We start from the raw sequence: 22,203 nt of genomic DNA on the forward strand, positions 1-22,203 counted from the left end.
TAATGAATATGAATATACATATATCTAATGAATATGAATGATAATTTTGCAGCACATGTAATTTGTGTTTAATAATCTCATTGGTTAGAATCAGGGAACAACTTTTGGCAAGTGAATAAATAATTGCTATGAATGGCGCCACTGTTTCCCTACATTTGATGATTCCTATATGTCCCCAGTTTTGCACTCATCACAGCAAACATGGAGCCTCTTCAGCTAAGTAGAAGATTTCCATTTATTACTAAGCTCTAGTTTGGATTTTGGTCCCCTACATTTCATTTTATTCTCCCTCCTTCCCTCTCCTCTGCCTGTCTCTCTCTATACCACATATTATCATATCACATTTTACATAGAATAATGATTTATAGACTAAATATGTTCACATATAAGCTCTCGGGTTTGAGTACTCCCAATGTTAGTAGAATCGATACCTTGTTGAGTGGGTATCAGTCCAAGTTTCGCATGATAAAAATAAAGACGATTTGTCTTGAATATAAACAGCCAAACAACTCGACTTGTATGAGGTCTTTTGAGAAAAGCCCAAAAACAATCTATGCGGGCTTGACCACAGTCTAAAACGGACAATATCTTACTAAGATGGAGTTAACAGGTGTTGCGTAATCCAACAAGTGGTATCAAAGATAATGGTTAAGAAGGTGATCTTGGTGATTGGTGATTTTTGGATTCAGAGGAGATTTTTAGCGTGAGGCTTTTTGGGCCGAGCATAAAAATAAATCCGTTCATGCATTATCAATAATAATGAGAGTTAACGGTAACATTTACAGCCAGTTAGCAATCCCTATGTAACTACTGTTTGTAGAAGTATATGAATATCATCAGTTTAGGATTTAAACACAGGTGACCATAATTGAAATAATACACTTGATAATGTGAAGATGCATTGAGCCGAAAATGAGTTGCATTTTCATGATCACTTCCACCTGTTCATGTAAAATATTATACACTCTTGTTCTCTAGATATCTTTTTCTATGTCAGATCCCAAGTTTTATACTCATTTCACTTATACATGCATTAAGCTTACTTAAATAGTAATCATGTTCACTGAATATATATAGAAGTAATTAGTTTATTTCATTCATCATGTTACTGCCTTCTCTGCATTCGGCTCCTTGTCGTCTTGTATCATTAGCTTCCAATAAGTTTAATAATCACTTTTGTTAATCCCCCTTTGTCCATCTTTCTTTACTCATTGGATGCTGGACCTGCTAAGGATTCATCAATTCAATGAGGGTGCGGGCTTTAGGGAAGAAAAAGGCGATATGAACGGAGTTTAACAACCTAATCTTCTCTGTTATTGCAATTTTTTATATGGTCCTCAAGTTAATTGCGATTTGCGGATGGTATCTAGATCATTCTTTGCACAACCAATTAACAGAGTGTTGTTGAGATCTGAGAATTTATACAGCATATCTTTGACTAGACTAAAATCTAACCGTTCTTATGCTTATGTTAGGCTTCTGTGTTTCATTTAGGCAGCAGTTTCTGACACAAATTACCATCATAGATTCAATACCAGACAGACCCCAGATAACCGGTAATTAAATTACATAGATATGGTTCGAGAGACTCAAAATATGTGTTACTTCTGACACTGGGTTTTGATACCATGTTAAGTAACCAGCTCATATAAAATTTAAGGTGTCAGAGAAAGACCCCTGTAAGATCTTGTTGAATGACCTAGATTTTCAAGCCTTGCTCTATGACATTTCAAATTGCCTCATACTCTATAACATATGAAAATAATGATGGCTTATCAATAGTTATTGCTATTATGTATTGAAATATGACTTGCCTTTGGGGACAGAATGACCATGATAGTTTTCTACATTATTGATGTGTCACTTTAGCTTAAAAGATCCTGTAAAAGTGCTAAAGGAACACTAGCTAGTCAATTAGCACTGTATACATGTATACTATTGTATGAATGAATGTTCCACAATATTCAATTAATTCTAAAATGAAGAATATAATACTGGTATTACTTTCAAAATGACACCTTAGGAGTTTAGAGTTCTAATCATTTCTCTAAACTATAAGATAACTAAATCTATGATTCAAGAAAAAATATCATTAAAATAAAATGTCAGATAATGTTTTCTCCAAAAAGTGGCTACACTGCCATGTGATGTGTTTCAGTTAACTTGGCTTTAATAGCTAAAAGCAAAGCAAGACTCCTGTTACACATTCAGTTATATATAGAGCATATGTAATCCTTGTTGTTCAATAAGTTCCAAAATACTAGATTCTTTGCACAATAACTGTGCCAACTTAATTCAGCCTTTCTAAAGTTCTACCTCATCTCTATATTCTCTAGCTGCAGTGACAATTATTTATCAACAAAAATTTTAGCAAATAAAAGGTTTCTAATGTCTACTCTTGAGCTTATGCTTGAAAAACTTCAGCAAACTGCAGATCACAATGCAGAGGATCTTCCACCAGCATTGCCAGTTCGTCCGGTCTCAAAGGCCCGGTTACCTCCTGGAAAGAAGTCTTGGCCTGTCAAGTTGCAAAACAGTTATTCGACGGATGAACTTGTTTCACTTGTTAGCAGATTTGAATCCCCCGAAATAAACGATGCTAAAGAAGCCAAAGGGAAATGTTGCTTTGGAGGAGACACTAATGGATGTCTTATACAGAAGGTAAATCCTGCAATTTTTTTTGATCTCCAGGTTCTAAAAAAAAGTTGGGGTTACAACATCCAATTGCCATCCCAGTATTAATCAGGAAATAGATAATTGATAGGAATGATTTACCAATTTACGAGTACATTAGTTAAATATCTAGTTATGATAACAACTCTCCTGAAATCATTAAGGTGTCACGAAAGACTTGATTGGATGAATTATAATCAACAAATATTGAATTTCAAAAGCTGAGTTCGTTTTCTGTTAGAAAGAAGCTGAAGCTGAGTCCCAAAAAAAAAGCTAGGTTTCGTAGCTTTTAATCTGGGCTTTTTTTAGTTTAATTAAGCACTTCAAGACATTCGCCAAACGGACATCAAAAAAGAGGAAGTGGGCTTCTACGCTTTTAAGCCCAGAAGTTCTATTTGCAAACACCCACTTTGTTTACAAGTCATGTTTTGTGGTGTAAATCTTTATGCCTCTGTAATTTATGTTACCAATTCTGCAAAAAGCTTAAGGTGTTAGGAGATTTATGTTTATGTCTTAGTACATTCGATTTCTTGGCACTGAGAATATAAATAATAAAACTTTGTAAATCCAATATTAACACCTTTCTGATAAGCGAGAAAGAGGCAAAGAGCATGTTTTAATAACTCCTTTTGCTCTCTTGATTTTGCATTTTCAATTATGTATGTTGCTTTTCTGGGGATTGCACACTTACATATTTTCTACTAAAAATTACAGACTGAGATAGTGGATTATACAAGAGAGAAGGACCTACAAGTGATTCTTGGCACTCAGACATACTCCAATGGATATCGCCATCAAGATCTCATAAGGGGGATAGTTACACTGCAATCATGTAATCAATGTTAAACAATTCATAGAACTATATAATATTGCTGCTATTGCGTGGCTCTTGATGAAGTCTATGGCTTTAGTCTATTAAAACTTAATAAAACTTCTACTCCCCCAATAAAAGAAGTTCAGGCTTTTACAGTGTAAAATAACTGAATAATGATAAAATTCTAAGGAATCTGATTCGGATTTGGTTGTCTTGCAGATGTTCGAGCTGAAAATGCTAGAAATATTGCGAGCAGAACATTACAGACGAAACATAGAGCTGTCTTGCTTCTGCAATCTGGTATGGGAGATGATTCTTTTTGTTGAAATGACAGGGTAGTTCTATATATAACAAGCATCTCAGTATATGGTTTTATACTTTCAGTAACACGAGGCTGGTTAACTCGAAGACATCTTATATTCACAAAGAGAAGTGACAGTAGAATTCAGGAAGCAAAGGTGTGTGTATGTTACTTGTGATCATTATATTATAAGTATATAGTATTAGTTTCTGGTGCTTATAAGTTTCCCATTTTTATGTACTCCCGGAATAGGATTCTGTTCATGTTCCATATTGTGATGTCTATGAGCTGCAAAGGAGAGTTCTTAAGACCGAGGCAGCAGTACAAAATAAAAACGAGGAAAACTATGGCTTGCGGATGAAGATTGCACAATTTGAGAAACAGTGGCAGCAACATGAAGCAAAAATGAAATCAATGGAGAAGATGTGGCAAGAGCAGTTGACATTTATACAAGTCAGTTGCACCAACTGATATTCTTGCTTCTTTTTCCCCATTAGTTCTAACAAATTATGTCCATGCTTCTTCTACATGGTTAATCATCTGGGATCTTTTTAACAAAAGTAAATATCTTGGTTCTTTAAAATATAAACGACATTCTTTAGGTTCCATATTAGATTATTAATTTCATTCTTAACAATTAAGCATTGGTTTTTTATCTGTCTCTAAGACTCCAGTCTAGATAGTGCACAGTGTCTTAATAAAATATTTTGGTTAAAAAGAAAACTAAGATTTCTAACCAACAATTGATTGCCGACAGAAAAATATTCATTGATTGTTGTTTACTTATCTGTAATGCAGGTGAGCCTAGCTGAAGTGGCTAGCAAACCTCAGTCCGTCGAAAGAAGTGAAAATGAGATCACAATAGTGGATTCAGCTCCCATGCTTTGTGATGCTAATGGGGACTCTTTTTCTTTTTTAGGAGAATCAGGTTCAGATGCAAATTCAATATACGAGCTTCGAAAGCTAAAACTACGATTTGAAACATGGAAGAAAGACTACAAATCCCAGTTATACAAGACAAAAGAAACATTTCAAAAACTTGGAACGTCCAAGGTAAAAAAGAGTAGCAAGAAATGGTGGGAAAGATGAAAATGCTAGGCTTTAGGAATTTTGACCTGATTTCCTACGCGGGAGTTTTTCATATAATAAAGCAATACTGTAGAAGCCTTTAAATTTATTGAAGATATATCCACACATACATCAAATTCGGACATGGACAAATGAAACTTGAAAAAAATAAAATAACAGTGCAATGGTTTTAAGCCTTTATAGGAAGAACTGAAGATACTGCTTGGATTATACCTTGTAAATCATCATATCATAGTAGGTATGTAGGTTGGGGAGTTCTTGGTCCTATTGAAAAAACAATCACATCCTACAAGGTTGGGGAAGCACAGAGGAATAAATGGATTGGTTTAGTAGGTACCTTTATAAGTTCTTTGATTTACAATTGATATAGATGGTGTATTTCTGGCTTTACTTGTAACAGACTACAGCTTTCAATTCTAATACATAAGAGATTACTTGTGATATTCGGATACCACACTGCTGCTGGGATCATTTATCAGAGGGCAGCACAGTGAGGTTACTATATTTACTTCATATATTTTTAGCCCATTTATAACCACTCACCAGTAAACACTTTTCAGAAAACTGATTCTTATTCTGCACTTCAATCTGGTTTACATGGACACATAACATATCAGAATGCCGTCTAATTACTATTCAAAATTTCAAAATTGCCACCTAACTAATGTATTCATGTATCATAGACCACATAAATTGTTAGCATATGTGGTTCTAGCACTAGCTGCTGCATGCTCTGTAACCACAAGCAATATGTTTAATTATGTACTTTCTAGAATATGGACCTTCATTTTAATTTTTCATGTTTTTTGAAAAATTGGAATTCCAGGAACACATTAATTGGTCAATTTTTCTTTTATTTATTTTACTCCATTACATCAAATCAATAGATTCTCAGATGAAACTAGAAGAAGACAGAAAAGAGAAAACTACATTAAATTTCCATGCCACTGCACAATTCTACCGTTCAATCAATTGTTTACTGAAGGTAGAAGGCGATAACTGACACTAGACTAGCCCCAATGACCCCGAGAGCAGGCAATGCAGCAGATGCACCATTTGTTGGTCCTTCAGCAAGCGGAGACTCAGCTGGCGCCTCGACAGAAGCCTGAGCCAAAACCGCGCTCATGGAGGCAGCAGCAACAAGGGCTGCACAGGCCATCTGCTTCATTTCCATGCTGAGGAGTGTGTGGCAAATATATTGGCAAAAACTCTCAAGAAAATGAGAAATAATTACCAAATGTATGTTCTCTCTGTTTGCTGCCTTGGGAAATAGTCAGTTGATTATTAGGCTATTTGTACGAATCTTTTAGGCTATTTTGGGACTGGAAATTAACCAAGTCTTGTCTTCCAATAGATTTATCTGTAATTTTGCTTACTAGAAAGTTTTTTGTGGTAGATAATTCATTTGGTGTCTGCATGGAATAGAATGGCTGCATTTGAACATCTAGAGAGGATCAAGGGCATTAGAACAAGTCTTTAGCAAGACCTATTAGTATGTCTGTTATAATGTTGTTAGTTTAGTAATTTTTATTTATTGGAATTGCCAACAGTTAACCATTTGTTTAAGAGTCAATTAATCATATTTTTCAGATTTTTATTCTTCTATGAAGAACACTAATAAAACTCCCTTTAAACTGTACATATTCTAATGTGACAAGTCTAAAATTAGATTATATTGTGCTACATGACATGGCACAAATCTCCTCTGTGATTGGCCAGGAATATTTGGCTATTGTAGCATGATAACAGCCACCACACACACACAAACAACCAGCCTGATCCATCCATCCAAAATTATTTCCAATGGCATCAACTTTCTCCCCCTCAGCCCTGCTCTCCACCACCACCTCCACCTCCTCAACTCCTTCCAAACCACCACAATTCAAACCCCAACTCACCATTCCACCCTCTAAGCCATCCTCAAATAACTTAACCACCACGTTAACCGCAGCCTTAGCTGCAGCCACTATCCTGACATCCACAACTCCCTCTCTGGCAGACTCAACTTACCAAACATACTATGGCACTGCTGCCAGTGCAGCCAATTATGGCGGATACGGTGGCAACTCCAACAAGAAAGACTCTGCAGAGTACATTTACGACGTGCCAGAAGGATGGAAAGAAAGATTAGTGTCTAAAGTTGAGAAGGGGACTAATGGAACTGACAGTGAGTTCTACAATCCAAAAAAGAAAACTGAGAAAGAATATTTGCTATATCTTGCAGGGATTCGACAATTGGGACCGAAAGAAGCTATACTCAATAACTTGGCATTATCTGATGTAGACTTGCAAGACCTCATTTCTAGTGCAGATAGTGTTACTTCTGAAGAAAGGAATGATGATAAAGGCCAAGTCTATTACGTATATGAGATCGACGGGGTGGCTAAGCATAGCTTAATATCGGTTACTTGTGCAAGGAACAAGCTCTACGCGCATTTTGTTAATGCGCCAACACCAGAATGGAATAAAGATAAGGAAACTTTGAGACATGTCCACGAGTCTTTTAAAACTATTGGAGTTTAACTATGTAAGTTGTTATTGGAAGATTTTGAAAGAAACTATACTCAAAGGCTTTCTTATATGAAGCCTTTTTTAACTTCTTTAAGGAATGAAGAGTGCCTATATGATCTATCTATTAATCAAGAATTGTGAATACTGATATTCTCTTTATTTTAGGCATTTTTTCATCTTATCATATCTCCTCTGTTTCAGCTTAATGTTATTAATTCATTTGAAATCACACTCCAGATCGATTACTGCAGTCTGCATTCTTTGTCAAAACCTCTCCGAGGTGGAGATTATAGTTATAATCCCTTCACCTGTGAACACGATAAGAGATTAAGAGGGGTGTATTGGATTGGGATTTTAAAGCATTTTTTTTGCATTCATGAAATCCGAGGGTATTCGATTGGGATTGTTTGAAATCTATTAAAATCTTGAGGTATTCAATTGGGATTTCAAATCATACTACAAAATCTGGTGGTATTCAATGGGATTTTAAATTATGCTTTAAAATTCGATGGTATTCAATTGAGATTGTTTAAAATCCATTAAAATCTGATGGTATTCAAATGCTGATGGATTTTTATGCATTTCATAAAATGATGGATTTTGTGGCATTCTTCAGTGTATTTTAAGTTTTTTGAAATCTCATCAAAATCAATGGGATTTTGAAGCATTGTGCTTAAATCCTATAAACTCTGCGACATTTTATCAAGAATCCGCACAAAATCAAAATCAAACACAATCCATTAAAATCCATAAACTAAAAACAATCCATTAAAATCCCAATCGAATACACCCCTCTAAGTTCCTCTTCTTGGCAAACATTCTGAGATGTATATACTACGCGTTTAGTTCATAGTTAGTAAGCCCCTATTATCAGAAATCGGAATCTCAAACTCATGTGTTGGTGTTTGGATTAGCAATTTTGTAACATGGAATGGGAACCCAGTCCTACTTAAAGGTAAATCATTTCTGACTCTCTCTTTGAGATACCCATTCCCACTCACGATCCAAACGCCCTCATTAGTAAAGTGATGTATCATTGTCTTGGCTCAGGCTAGGAGAAGTTCACTCAAGAAGCTAGTGACTCTAATAGAAGCAAAGGGTAAGCAGTCGATCAAGATAGCTTGCAACAAATTAAAAGAAGACAGGATCAAATTGCTAATATCATGAGCCAATGTAACAAACAATAAAGAGAGTTTCTACTGTCTAGTTGTACAGAGATCACAGTTGTAGATGCATTCCTCATGATTCGAGTTATTCACTCAAATTTGAGTAAAACTAATCTAATTGAAGCATTCTTTCATTTATTGCCAGACAAACAACACAAGGCATTTGTATTAACATTGTAGTATGCAGATTAAACCGCGTTGGTAGATTATTGTTGAATACTGATAACTAGTGCTTGTTCTTTCTAATTGATTTATGTAGAGAAATGAATTGAAGAGTATACGAGAAGATCGCATTCCATGTTGCGAAAATTCTTTCTGCGTTTTTTTATATTGGGTCCACCAGGTATGCTGGTGACCCCTTACCCAACAGTCAGTTTTCTGGCCGTTGGATTAATATCCGACGACCAGAATTATAACCTATCTCACCTCGTTCAGTGGTTAAAAAGCGCTCGACGTATTAAACTTTTGTTTTAATTCTGGCTGCGGAATATTCATCATCGGCCAAAAAGCTGAATGTTGGTTAACAGGTCCCTTGGCATACGTATGCCAGATATCATGACCCTTTTACATTAGCTAAGATTCTTTTCTCCGCTACAATGGGCATTTTTTAAAATTAATGTTTTTTGTTGATATTATATTTTATGTCCATAGTTTTGTTTTTAAATGATAACTACTTTTACTTGTTATGTAATTGAATGTTGAAAGAAGAAGACTTGCCAATTACTTTCAATGAATTCAGTCCAACATATATGATTGTTAGAAAATGGAAAGTTTGAGTCATATTTTATATATGTTCTTGATGTAAATTCCGGAAACTAATAGTTGGAGGTTGTTCCTTGCTACGAGGACTTAAACTTTCATATTTGGATCTAAGATATTTTCTTAGTGAAATCCATAAATATATTGAGGCAAAGTTGCTCAGTTGAAATGGGTTATGTGGATTTAGTCCCACATTGATTTTGTAAAAGAAAATTATGGAGTTTATATAGCATCTTGTATTAGTGTGTTTACAACTACTGATACAAGTGGAATGCTTGTGTGGTCTAGTGCTAGTAAAAACTTCTATATCTTTTACAAGTTTATTTATTTATATTGATTATTTTATTATTAAATTTTAATATATTGAGTAGGGATTATTTTAAATAATCAGACTCCCTATATAAAGAGAGGAACACTTGAGAATTTTTTAAGGGAGAATTCTCTAATTGCCTATCTTGCAAACGTGAATTAGTAGCATAAATTTGCAAATTGAGAATTTTCTAAGTAGGATTTCTAAGTGCCGATCTTGCAAACGTATATGAGTTGCATAGATTTTTTGGGCGAATTGAGGTGATAGTCGTTGTTGATCGTTTCCGTGTCTGTGAGCGGTACGGTCTGTGCTGTTTTATCCTGGGAGCGATATTGCGACACTCATCACAGCGGAGTGGGGCAATAATCACTTCAAGAACAGCCTGGTCTTCATCGAAGGGCTAAGTGACTCAGCTGTCCAGTGCTCTTTTTGGAGCGACGGTCGAAGGGCTAGGTGACTTAGCTGTTCAGTGCTCTTTTTTGAGCGACGATGTAAGGTGTCTTTTCTCGTTATTTATCAGTCGTTGATTAATTGTGTATATGATCTTCGTGCATGCTATATAGTTGTGATTTTGTTGGCCTGTTCTTGCTTATATAATATAACTGCTCTATACATTGTTGCTGTGATTTTCACTGTTAATTTTTTTTCTAACAATGTATTCTAAGCAAACATATATACATATTTAATAAATTTTTGATAAAAACTTAAATTTCACACATCATCGTACATTTTTAATTTATTTGAAATTTGAATCCAATTTAGAGTAAATTTGTAATAATTTTCAAACTGATTGCATATATATGGTAGGTTCCACAGTGCGCATACTTTATTTGTTGTCATGACATTTAGCAAATCTGCATATATTTTTTAAGAAAATATTAAATATCATTCTCATATAATTTCATATCAAAACATTCCTTATTTCTTGCCTTAGATGAGTATTTTAGAGTTAGGAAATATGCTAAACGAATGTGATACATTTGGGGCTCATATTTACAACTACAAGTTTCCTAAGGATGATAGGGTTAGAGGTTTATGAAGTTTAGACATTAATAAAGATGTACCCTTAGGGTGGTGTATGTCTATGTTGTTACAATTCAACCATTAATGAGTGAACCTTGTGGGGGGTGGAGACTCAAGAATTTAATCCTTCATAGGATCCAAACTGAGAAAATGTGGATAATTAATAATAATGAAAGGGAATTTGAGAGAGAGCAGGAGAATGTTGCAAGTCCCGGAATAAATGAGGGTGGAAGTGTAGACAGGTGGTGGGGAACTAGTGACTCTAAAGACGAGGACTATGTTGTTGCTAGTTTAGAAAGTGATAGCTCTTTTCATTCAAACTCATCAAATATGGACATCACTGATGAAATTATAACCAATCATAAGCAGCAGGGAGTAAAAACCAAAGCTGGTGCAGAAAAGGGTAAAACAAAAGATAAGGGTGCTACTCAGGTGCAGATAGGGGTGGAAAAAAGAAGTATGCTGCACACAAGGGTAAAAATAGGGGTGGAAAAAAGAAGTATGCTGCACACAAGGGTAAAAATGTTGTTGGTGCAGATAAGGGTGCTACTTCAGCTTTTGTTAAAGGTAAAGGGAAGAAAAAGATTGGGATAATTACAGGGAATAATATAGAGATAGGGGCAAATGTTGAATATTTTACCGACTCAACACATTATGCTGATTCAGAGGAAGAAACGATTGCAAAAAGCTCCACTGATGAGGATGAGATAGGTGGCCATTTTTTGATGAGAAAATTGAGATGGAGAACCCTAAATTTGAATTGGGACAACTCTTTCTATCTGCAAAAGTCTTCAGAGTACTCACATAACTTGAGGACTTGTCCAGTTAGGGTATGCTTTTATCATTATACTATATATCTAAGTTAAGTATTCACTATATTACCTTTAATGCAAGATAATTATTCAACTGTAACAGGCACATGACAAAGCTAATGGTTATGAGAAGGTGCTAAAAACAAGAACCCAAAAAATTAGGAAATATAATATTGAAGAAGGAAGTGTTGCAGACCCTCAATGATGGACCAAATACTGAACCAACATTCCACCCACCAACTAAGAGGAGTCAAGGAGGGGTGTTCAACATATCTCAGCCTTCAAATGCTAGACTGTGACGCCCCCGGCCCGAGATGACCTCAGTAACCCGACCGGGGATGTCATTCTACTAAACACACCGATATATATCTTCATAATCTCAAATTTAATATAACTTAAAGGCATATTTTACCTTACATCAGAAGTCTTACATCGCTCTTCTAAACGTCCAAGACACAAGTCTAATACGAAATACACATTTAAAATACTTTTGTCGATTACATAACACTTCTACTAAACTTCTACTTGCAAATCCAACCAAGTGTAGCCTTTAAGTTCGTCACACTTTTTCCCTTGCCTGAAATATCCTTCTCCAGAATTCTTCCCTGTAAAATTAGTACATAAAAATGGATGAGCTCAAAAGTTCAGTAAGCATATACTTACGGTTCAACTGAGTTTTATTCAAAAAACTTAATGACCCAAATCAATGTTTCATCAGAGTCATCAAAATATTTCACACATCAAGATGAGTATGAGTATTCAAACACGTTCACAAGTTCACACGTTCGACTGATGGGGATACCGGCCAGCTAAACAATTGGTTTAGCTTTACTTCCTAAAGAAAGCATCACACTTCACACAAACAATGTAAGAATACTCATTTCTCATCAGAAAATCATCGATAAAATATTCGCCAAAATCATAAAATATCAACAGTGAAGGGTACAGTATATACTTACAGTGCACAAAGTTCTCAAGTCCTATAACTTCGTTCCCTAAAATGTTCACACATTTGTTTATTATTATAAGTCACACCTTATATTAATTCTCTAATTATGACTAACCTAATAACTAAACTAACAAAACTATAAAAATAAATCACAAATTAGGAATAAATAAGTAGACGTACCAAATTTAGCAGATATGCTTCCTAATTTTCGTAAGTCACCATGGGTTGTGTATATATATAAGGAAAGGAGTGACTTTCCTTTGACTCCTCGATTTGGTAAAAAGAAATTGGTTTAAAGAAAATAACATTTAAACTGGTGACGGGACGGCGCCTGCCTTGGCTTATACTTTATTAAATTAGAAACTAAGTCATCGCGGATATTCATGACAATATAATGTATTGTCATCAATGTGGTACAAATACAAGGTAATAAATTCCAGTTAGGAAGGCGCTGCTGGCTTATGGGCGCTAGCAAGGCGCTCCAAAGGCGCTAGCAAGGCGTTGATATATTCTTATCGATGTGGTACAAAAACAAGATAAGAAAGAAAGAAATTCCAGGGGCGCTAGCAAGGCGCTTTAGGAGCGCTAGCAAGGCGCCTGGGGATTCACAAGAGATGCATGGCCAAATCAGCAAATTTTTGTTAAACATTGTCTCGACTCTTGCTATATATTCTTATACTTGCTCTTTTCTCGGTTGGGAGTTTTTTTATTCAATAAAGAAGTTGTACTATACCACATTGAAGAGATAATGAAACCAACTTCAACTTGTTGCTTGGATTGGACAATTCTATTTGTCCTATATCGAGAAGGTTTTGAAAGAGATCTTCTCTCAAGTCTGTATAATGTTAGTAGGCTTTATTCGTTTAGAACATTAAGGAAAACTCATCCCCTCTCATAATTAAATATTCATGGGACCCTTGTCGTCAAGGCAAATCAATATTTCACTAAAATACTAAAATAAATATATGAGAAAAATAATACTCATTAAAATACATATAAATTATGTATTGTCTAAATAAATGATTCAGGATATTATATGGACCATCTTCACTTGGTATGAGCCTTTGCAGTTCCCAACAAGAAATAATGTAACTGTAACAGGCCTTAGGAACTTGGAGTTGGATAAGAAGAAAAGAGAATTTAGAGCCAGCAAAAGCTAGTTTGGAAGCTATGAACAATAAAATTTTTTTGTATGCCCTTTCATGAACTATGTTACATCTTTTGTATCAACTTTTGTTGCATTACAAGACAGTTGTTTCTAATAATGGATATTTGCATCATTTCTTGTAGTTTGAGAGTATGTAAACATGCATTTATGTTCTAATATTACTCCCTCCGTCCTTATTTATCTGTCCACTTTTAATATTTTCACGCATATTAAAAAAATTTAAGTTTGATAAGAAACTTCCATCAATACCCTATGTAATGCCTTAATTGTAGGATAATACTAGTGGGATTACTCCATTATCCAATACAAATTTGATGAATCAGTGAATAATAGTCATGATATTTATAGCTAGAAGAACAAAGTCAAAGACTCTTCAGGTTATTAAATGAAAATTTTTGCTTTGGTTATATAAATGGACAGATAAATAGGGACAAGTTTTTACTTCCAAAATGGACAGATAAATAGGGACGGAGGGAGTATATGGGATGTTAATTAACATCTTTTTGTCAATGATCTAGTCATGTGCACAAAAATAAAATACTAGTTTTCATTGCAACAAACATACATTACATTACATTAATTAGAAGCATTAAACTGCCATTCCAACCATGCTTACTCAGATTTTGGAGAATCTTCGTTACGTGTGGGAGTTTGGGTTTCTAGAACCCGAGTTTAAGAGTCATATCCTTAATCATATCACAGAGAAGCATCAAACCAACAAGAGTGTTCTTATGCTTCCGCTTCTAAGCACTCAACTGAGCATCATGCCAAGCAACCATCCAATCCATGCGCTACTCTTTTCTATAAATAAATAACATTAATTATGAAATTGGTGTAAAACTTGCAAACCACACTATTTCGTAAATAATCTGAAACAGAATCAGATTAAAACTTGCAAATTATTATATTCCGTAAATAATCTGAAATAAAATCAGATTAATTAATACCATAATATTTGAGCCAATTCCAGTGTAAATAATAATTTTCATTATTAAGGGAGTATCTTCGAATCATCGTATGTCACACATCCCTTAGTCATAATACTCAAAATCTGACTTGCTAATATGAGATTAAAAACCCATATTTTCCGACATCCTTGGGATACCAATTCTCATACCATTCATTATCATTCCCGGTTCTCATTCCCCATCCGATGCTCCTTAGAATTTCGTATAAAATTTTGGAAAAATGTGACTAACGTTTAAAACAGTGCACCCGAAACTTTGACAAATGGGAGAACTTGGCATGAACGAGAAATGATAATCGCGGAGGTGTAATTAACAACAGTTATTTTTTCTCGGCTCCCCACTCACTTCACCAATAAGCCTGAAAAGAATTCCTCAACATGAATTTGACTGCTCCTCTATTAATCTATATAAGGATCACTAAATTATCAAATACAATACATGACGTACACAAACCTGAATCATAAACCAACTGTTTTGTTTGTATCAGTTTCATATTGTGTTTCTGGTATAATATTGTAGAGGAACTAGTTTTGTAGGCACGTATGCATGCAGATGCAGTTATGCAAAGAGTTTCAAGACCTTGATAGTAGTGGAACTTGAAATGTTAAAAACCTGAATAGAAGACACAAGAATCTTTGTTGATCAATATATCTGGACCATACTTAAACATCAAAATTTTAAAAACACAGTGCTGTCCATTTAAAAGAAATTAGCAAGAAAATATAAGCATCCGGGCTGTTATATATGGCATATTTTCCGCAGACTCAATAATTTCCCAAGAAACTTTGAGCATCTAGGCCAGATATGGGATAGTCTATCACACAGATGATTCACCGTCTTGTTCAATCTCGTTATCAGATACAGCTTCATCCTCTTCATCAAGGCAGTCAATCCCAACAGCGCCGTGGCCACGGCCAAAGGCCTTAATATGATCCTTCAGAGATCTTTTGTGCTTGAAATCAGAACCGCAGAAGCAGTACCAAATCTTCCCACAATTCTTCTCATGAGTTCTCCAGTCGCCTTTCACTGCAAATGCCTTGCTACATTTACGGCACATGAAGGGCTTGATTCCATGTTTTCTTTTGTAATGTGTTTGGAGAGTTCTGAAATCTTTCAGTGGTCTTGATCTTGGATTGTCAATATGGTGCTTGCATCCAGGTGCACAGCAATAACAAGGCAGTCTAAGCATTGCAGTTGGTTGAGTTCCCTTTAAAGAATCTGGCCCTTTTCTGTATTGAGATCCATGCCCCCACATATGCATCTAAAAACAACATTAATTAAATTTCAGAAAATAAAGAAGTGGTGGGTTTATCCTCTGTTGTCCAGAGTCCTCAGTTCGACTCTCGCTCGGCCCGAGAAGTATATATTAGAACATATACTCATTTGTAAGGCGTACGTATAAGTCTAAATTGTCAAAAAAAAAAAAAACATTTCATTTCTGTGTAGTACAAATATCTCTAAATTGCAGTTCCAAAGAAACAATTAGGTCATATCTGAAAATTCATGTTCATATAATTTAACTTATAGTACTGTTCAAGTTGATATTAATGTTGCAAGTACCAACAGTCATGCATCATCATAACCTTGTAATAATGACATGGACTTCATCATCATGACTAATTTTATAATAATATCCGTGAACAAAAATCATAGAGGTAGATTAATAATCTCTGTCAATTCATATAAATGATAAATCTATGCTGAATGATAAGTACAGGACAAAATAAACAAATAAAAGGTTTCAGTCAAAGGACTCAGACTAAGAGTAATGACTGAACAAACATATTAAATTTCATCTGATCTATACTAGTCAATGTAGAAGAAGATTTTCTTTGTTAAAATCATGGGAAGTAGTGATTGTGATCTACTTCTGAGATAAAACAACAGTTATCTTCAGTCTACAGGATTGTGCAATTACTACTTTTTGATCTGTATGGTCATATACTTAGTGAACTTTATCAGATTATGTTTGTTGATTACCATTATCTGAATCAGTGAAATGGTGCAGGAAGGTCAGTTTGTCTGTAGTAAGAGATCTATATACCCACTTACACAAAATCTTAGCAGTATATTTGTCACAAACTTCAAGAAACTATGTAAACAGCCAGTTAAGACACTGCTAATGTAGAGTAATATCTTGTATAAAGTATTAAAAAGTAAGTCCTTAATCAAATTTGTCTTTTGTTATTATTTATAAAGTGAAGTAAGATCCAAGGAAATTAATCCCCTGTAAATTGCTCTATGCCTGCATGAACTTTTTCATAGTAGAAACCTGATTTGATATTTGTACTTTTTAACAATCTAAAAAGTAAACCAGTCCATAGTAGAATGATAAATTATACATTAATAAATAATTGTGTATAGAAGTGAAAAACTGTAATTTGTTTTTGTACTTTATACAAAGAGAGACAAATGGATTAATTAAAATAAGAAACTTTAGACTTCATGACTCTTTAATTTACCAAGTTTTTTCAGAGGAGTTATATGATATAAAAGATATGATCATCAACTGCTATATATGGTGATATAGTGTTGTACTCAAACTTAATTAACAGATCTAGTACACAGAAAGATAACTACATGATTAACTTTTAGAAAAGTTTTTGGAGATCAACAAACTCCTGTAGAGTAATTGAAGTAAATGAAAAGTAGAAACCTCTTTGAGAAGATTAGAACATGGAATTGAGAAGAAATGAATCCAGTAAAGTTGAACACACACACACACACACAGACATTACCTGTAGATTGTTGTATCTGTTAAAGTTCTTGCAGCAAACTGGACACGAAAACTGATTCGGACCAATGAGAATCTGACTTGGATTAGGAATCCAATATTGGCCCTTGTTTAATCTGTTCAAGGGTAACCCTAAAAGCACATCAACTCCTCCCTCACTTTTCTCCTCACTTGTTGGTTCCAAATGAGTACTACTAAAACTAGGGCTTGGAAGCCCAATGTTTAGGGTTACATTCATACTTTCATCAACTCTATCACTAGCACTTGACAAGTGACCATCATTATTTTGTCCAACATCTATAGAAAAACATGAGGAGGAGGAGGAGGAGGGCTCTTGGTTATTTCTTGTCAATTTGTTAAGTAGAGGAAGAGCTTCTTTCTCCGAAAGAGGCGGCGAATGAGGAGGAGGAAAAGATTGATTTTGTGGCTGAGAATAGTGTTGTTGGAGAGGGACAAAGTTGTACCATCCTCCAGTGAAGAAATTTGAGTATGGTTCTGCCATGGTATGAGATTTTAGAGGTGTTTGGACATATGTTTAAGGAGATGGTTTAAAGTGTTTGGGATAATATTAGCTAGCTTCAATAATGCAAGATGCACAAATAAACAGGATTACATGGAGAAGGAACAGGAAGGACTGGTTATGAGAGTGAGAAACTTGATAAATAAACAGCCCCACAAATTGCATGTTACACGACAAAAAATAATGAATGCACTATTTCTACAATTGCAACAAGACCTGTCTCTGTGTATGCTACAGATCTGCGAGGATTTCATGAGCACGAGGAATAAATTAGGGTTATTTCAATAATTCATTTCTTTCTTTTCGTTCTGCATACGGTCCTTTTATAAAATACACATCAATTTTTCATTGATTTTATATAGAAAATCTCACGTGCCAAAAATCTCATATCAATATTCCATTGATATTTTGTATAGAAAATCTCATGTGCAGACTAAAAGAAAGTCTTTATTTAAAGAGTATAGATGGTACATATGTATATAAAATTTCATGTGCCAAAAATGAAATCTTTAATTATATACATATGTACCATCTATACTCTTTATTAAATTATTTTTTTTTAGTCTTGAGTGGAACATCACTACCGGTTACAAACATTTCAATATACTAACACGTAGCCTTTCATATTGCACATGATTTTGTAATTTAAAGATTATCCCCCAATATAGTTATATTTTCAACAAAATTATTTATTTTAATTTTCAAAACACAAACAATTTAATTTATGAAATAACGTCTACAAAATTTGTACCATGTTTTAAAATTCAAATAAATAAAGCGTACATTTATCTTGATATTATATATTAGTTAAACCATATTAATACAAAATTTAGTCGATATTTAAGAATATTTTCTTTTTACAAAAAAATTGTATTATAGTCTTTTTGCATATTCAATTTTAGTTATTGTGTTTGTTTCAGGGAAGTGTCTTAATGGCTTTTTGATTGTATAAAATGATTTTTTTTCGTTAATCTATAATTGTGTCATTTTGATGATTTTGTTTCGGTGCCTGACATAAATTTTTGTGCTTATTCTTTTTCCCCTCCTTTTTTTCTCTCCATTTTTTTTTCATCCTTGTGTCTTTCATGTAGTTTTCTTTTCGGTCATTAAAGTTTTATCAACTAATTTTTCAGATCATCTTTGCATGATCTTTGGTAATTAGTCCCTAGAGTTTTTTGAAAAACGAAATTCTCATTTTCTTCTTAATTTTGAGATTTTTTTGAGTGTTTTTTCGATCAAATTTTTTATCTAAATTATTTTCCTGCGACATTTCAACATGCCCTTTGACTATATGAAAGATTTTCATATATGAAAGAAAATCTTCCGATCTCTACGGTATTATATTTTTGTACAGTTTATTAACACAAGCGTTACATAGAAAAACAATAAAATAAATCAAATATAAACAACAAAAAACTTTTCTATAACATCTAACGCCTTTAGTACGATATCACCCTTCTCCCCTCAATCCACTCCGGTTTAATTAACTGATCAATCTCAAAACTCATGCTAGACGGCACCTTGATTTCACGAAGTCTTCACAAGTCTCCACCTATATATGCCCTCACAAGTCCTATATCGAGGTCCTATATCTATATATTTAAGTTATTCGTTGGTCAAGAAAGAATGGAACCTTAAGACTATCAAGGTTTTGCTGCAGAATTCTAAATTTTAAATAAATTTTTAAGATCTAAATTTAAATACATGTTTTTTTTGTGTGTGTTCAAAAATAATTTCAAAATATAATACATGAATACGATTTTTTTTAGTGCAGAATTCTATTTAATACTGAAGAAAAGGCTAATGGTTTAGGGTTCTGCTCCAAAATTCTAACTTTTGAGTTACGTCTTCATAAATGCCGGAAATTGATCAACCCTCAGGTAGCCATACAGATGTTTATAAGTTCTCACCGGTGTAAGTTGTATGTATATGATGATAACAATGAAACAAGGTATAAAAGTAGTACTTGTCATTTGCTTAACAATTTACAAACATCTCCAGAAGCGGAGCATGCCTAGCTGTAGTACTTTATTACTCATATTTCAATTTCTCGCCAATCTCAGGAAATTTTTCAACTCATAACCAGTTGAAAAAGCTAATAAAGTATGAAAAAGACATAGAGAGGGTCAGAAATGAAGTTGCAGGTTGTCTCACGAAACAGAGAGGAACCATGATGCTGCAATTGTAAGTTATATCTATATACTATATTGGTCACGCAAATAAGTATACAAATATTATAAATATAGTCATGCAAATGTGTTGGTCAGCTTGATGGTTGAAGCAATAAGTAGTGTTTCACCCTGACTGCATTTGCTGGCGTGTTCACTGTGTCTAAACTTATCTACTGTCCCTTTCACCTATTTTTCCCTTTTAGGTTTTTCTTTGCTGGTCAAAATTGTGACTTGTTTGTCTATTTAATATTTTCCCGGCGAGGTAGCTGGTTTTATTCTTCTTTCTTCACCGCAGGGGGTACAACATGCATGTGAATCATATATATTTTGTTAGACTCTTTTGCCTCCGAAAAATATATATCTTATGTTGGAATATTGTCATTTTGAGCATCAATTTGAGTGAGGCTCGGCTACGTGTTCGTGGCGGGTTAGTTTGGATTATGTTCTCCTCCGAGAGAGTTTTTCAATGCATGTTTATTCACTCAAAACGACTAAGGAATGGATGAGTTGTGATGATCCAAAGTTGCTTCCTTGGTAGTGGAAAATTGAAAAGGAAACCTCAAGTCCCACATTGATTTGATAAAAAATCTTTGAAGGCTTTTTATACTTTGACACTTTGGTAGTGTCTAAATGTGTTACTAATGTATTGCTTCACCACTTACGTGCGCGGAAATGAATCTGATTTTAATTTTAGATTAATTGATATGATTTAAATAAATTCGATTATTTTTCGGATTTGATATGTAACCGATCTAATTAATTAATGCGTTAATTAATTATGGTAATGTATAGCGCACAAATTTTACATTGCCTATATATATTCATTATATATTAGGATTTTATATACACGCAAATACACAGTCTATTGCATCTTACAATCCTAGTCGTCGGTGATAGTTTCACTAATTGTTTTAGTTCGTCAAACATTAAACTTATTAATATTAAGTCATAAGTCATAATATTAAACCTACTAAAATATGTTTTTAATGTGATAAGTCAATATTTTAAAATTTCTGAGTAATTTTGATTATGAATTATTAAAAATATAATAATAAAAAAATAATTTACGGATAACTTATGACTTATGAGTAACTTTTATCAAAAGTAAATTTAAAATATTAATTCACTCAAAAATCAACTCAAATTAATTTCTGATTGTAAGTTTGTTTGTCGTATATTTTTAACTTTAAACCTAATCTGTAATGTTCTTTCTACATGAACTTTAATTATATATTACCTCCTCATTTTCTTGTTTATTTGTCCAAAAATATTAAGTTTCTTATCTTTTTTAAAAATTTTGATAATATATAACATATTATGATTGAACAAAATATGATTTTGACTTGAAAAAAATATATAAAAAAAGTGTCGTAATCAAGAAAATATACTGATGCATTGAAATTTTATGATAAACCAACAAGGACAGTACGATTCCTAACCTGTTTGAACCGCAGAAATTTTATGCACCTTTTATCTTCTGGGAAAGTATTAAAGTTACTAATTAGTTTATTGAAAAGTATAGTACAAACCCTACGTACCCATATGCATTCGATATTTCTATCTTATAATATAGAGTGTGTACAAATGTTCTAATGATTTTTAGTGATTCCTTGTTCTTTTCCGTGTAACGTTTACTTCGCCATTGGGATTTTGGATAGTACTCCCATCTTCACATATTATAATATGGTTTATGTTCACTATTTGCATACATGTTGGGGTTCTTAGTTTCATAATAATTTTTGTAAAAAAATTTTCTTAATAAAATTTGATGTCTAAACTTTTATTCATAAAAAAATAAAAAAAAATTATTATGAAACTGTATATTATAAAAATATGGTACACAAACAAACTCTGGTAGGACCGAAGGAGTATATGAATACTCCCATTTAATTGTATATGTTTCTTTTCAACTGTTCGACACGCATTTCAATACTCTTATAAATTATAGTTTCATAACTTATTTTTGAGATTTTTTTTTCTGAATAAAAATATAACATCTAAACTTTAATTCATAAAAAGAAAATTTTAAAAATAAATTACAGAACTACACTTTACAGGAGCATTAAAGTTCGTGCCGCGTCCCCGTAGTATACAGTTCAGAGGGACGGAGGGAGTACATGATACATGCGTTCATATCAAATCATCAAACTCCTGGCATGCACATGATGACAGAGGAGCGCACACACAGACCAACACAAACATTTGTGCTTATAAATTTAAGTTTTCGAAGAAAGA

The 22,203-nt window shown here is 33.7% G+C and overlaps 3 protein-coding genes across 3 annotated transcripts; 2 read left to right on the plus strand and 1 right to left on the minus strand.

Moving 5' to 3' along the window:
• Positions 1-2,221: 2,221 nt before the first annotated feature.
• Positions 2,222-6,324, plus strand: LOC108201966 (myosin-2). The gene is made up of 6 exons (XM_017370315.2): positions 2,222-2,661; positions 3,388-3,505; positions 3,707-3,787; positions 3,872-3,945; positions 4,041-4,241; positions 4,587-6,324. The coding sequence occupies exons 1-6, from the start codon at positions 2,389-2,391 to the stop codon at positions 4,875-4,877; spliced, it is 1,038 nt and encodes a 345-aa protein (XP_017225804.2). The 5' UTR covers positions 2,222-2,388; the 3' UTR covers positions 4,878-6,324.
• A 312-nt stretch (positions 6,325-6,636) lies between these two features.
• LOC108200841 (thylakoid lumenal 19 kDa protein, chloroplastic) lies at positions 6,637-7,552 on the plus strand. The gene has a single exon (XM_017369103.2). The coding sequence runs from the start codon at positions 6,681-6,683 to the stop codon at positions 7,398-7,400; it is 720 nt and encodes a 239-aa protein (XP_017224592.1). The 5' UTR covers positions 6,637-6,680; the 3' UTR covers positions 7,401-7,552.
• Positions 7,553-15,160: 7,608 nt separating this feature from the next.
• LOC108200625 (zinc finger protein WIP2) lies at positions 15,161-17,919 on the minus strand. The gene is made up of 2 exons (XM_017368843.2): positions 17,282-17,919; positions 15,161-15,804 (listed from the first exon to the last, which is right to left on the minus strand). The coding sequence occupies exons 1-2, from the start codon at positions 17,777-17,779 to the stop codon at positions 15,361-15,363; spliced, it is 942 nt and encodes a 313-aa protein (XP_017224332.1). The 5' UTR covers positions 17,780-17,919; the 3' UTR covers positions 15,161-15,360.
• Positions 17,920-22,203: the final 4,284 nt, after the last annotated feature.

Source organism: Daucus carota, chromosome 9 (assembly GCF_001625215.2).
Source record: "Daucus carota subsp. sativus chromosome 9, DH1 v3.0, whole genome shotgun sequence".
Taxonomy (NCBI): Eukaryota; Viridiplantae; Streptophyta; class Magnoliopsida; order Apiales; family Apiaceae; genus Daucus; species Daucus carota.

What these genes read in the sequence shown, in the direction of transcription:
- LOC108200625 (XM_017368843.2), bottom strand. Translation starts at nt 17,779, where the DNA reads ATGGCAGAACCATACTCAAATTTCTTCACTGGAGGATGGTACAACTTT. An exon ending in ACAGATACAACAATCTACAG is followed by an intron (nt 15,805 to 17,281) that starts GTAATGTCTGTG and finishes TGTTGTTTTTAG; the next exon opens with ATGCATATGTGGGGGCATGG.
- LOC108200841 (XM_017369103.2), top strand. Translation starts at nt 6,681, where the DNA reads ATGGCATCAACTTTCTCCCCCTCAGCCCTGCTCTCCACCACCACCTCC.
- LOC108201966 (XM_017370315.2), top strand. Translation starts at nt 2,389, where the DNA reads ATGTCTACTCTTGAGCTTATGCTTGAAAAACTTCAGCAAACTGCAGAT. An exon ending in ATGGATGTCTTATACAGAAG is followed by an intron (nt 2,662 to 3,387) that starts GTAAATCCTGCA and finishes TAAAAATTACAG; the next exon opens with ACTGAGATAGTGGATTATAC. An exon ending in GATAGTTACACTGCAATCAT is followed by an intron (nt 3,506 to 3,706) that starts GTAATCAATGTT and finishes GTTGTCTTGCAG; the next exon opens with ATGTTCGAGCTGAAAATGCT.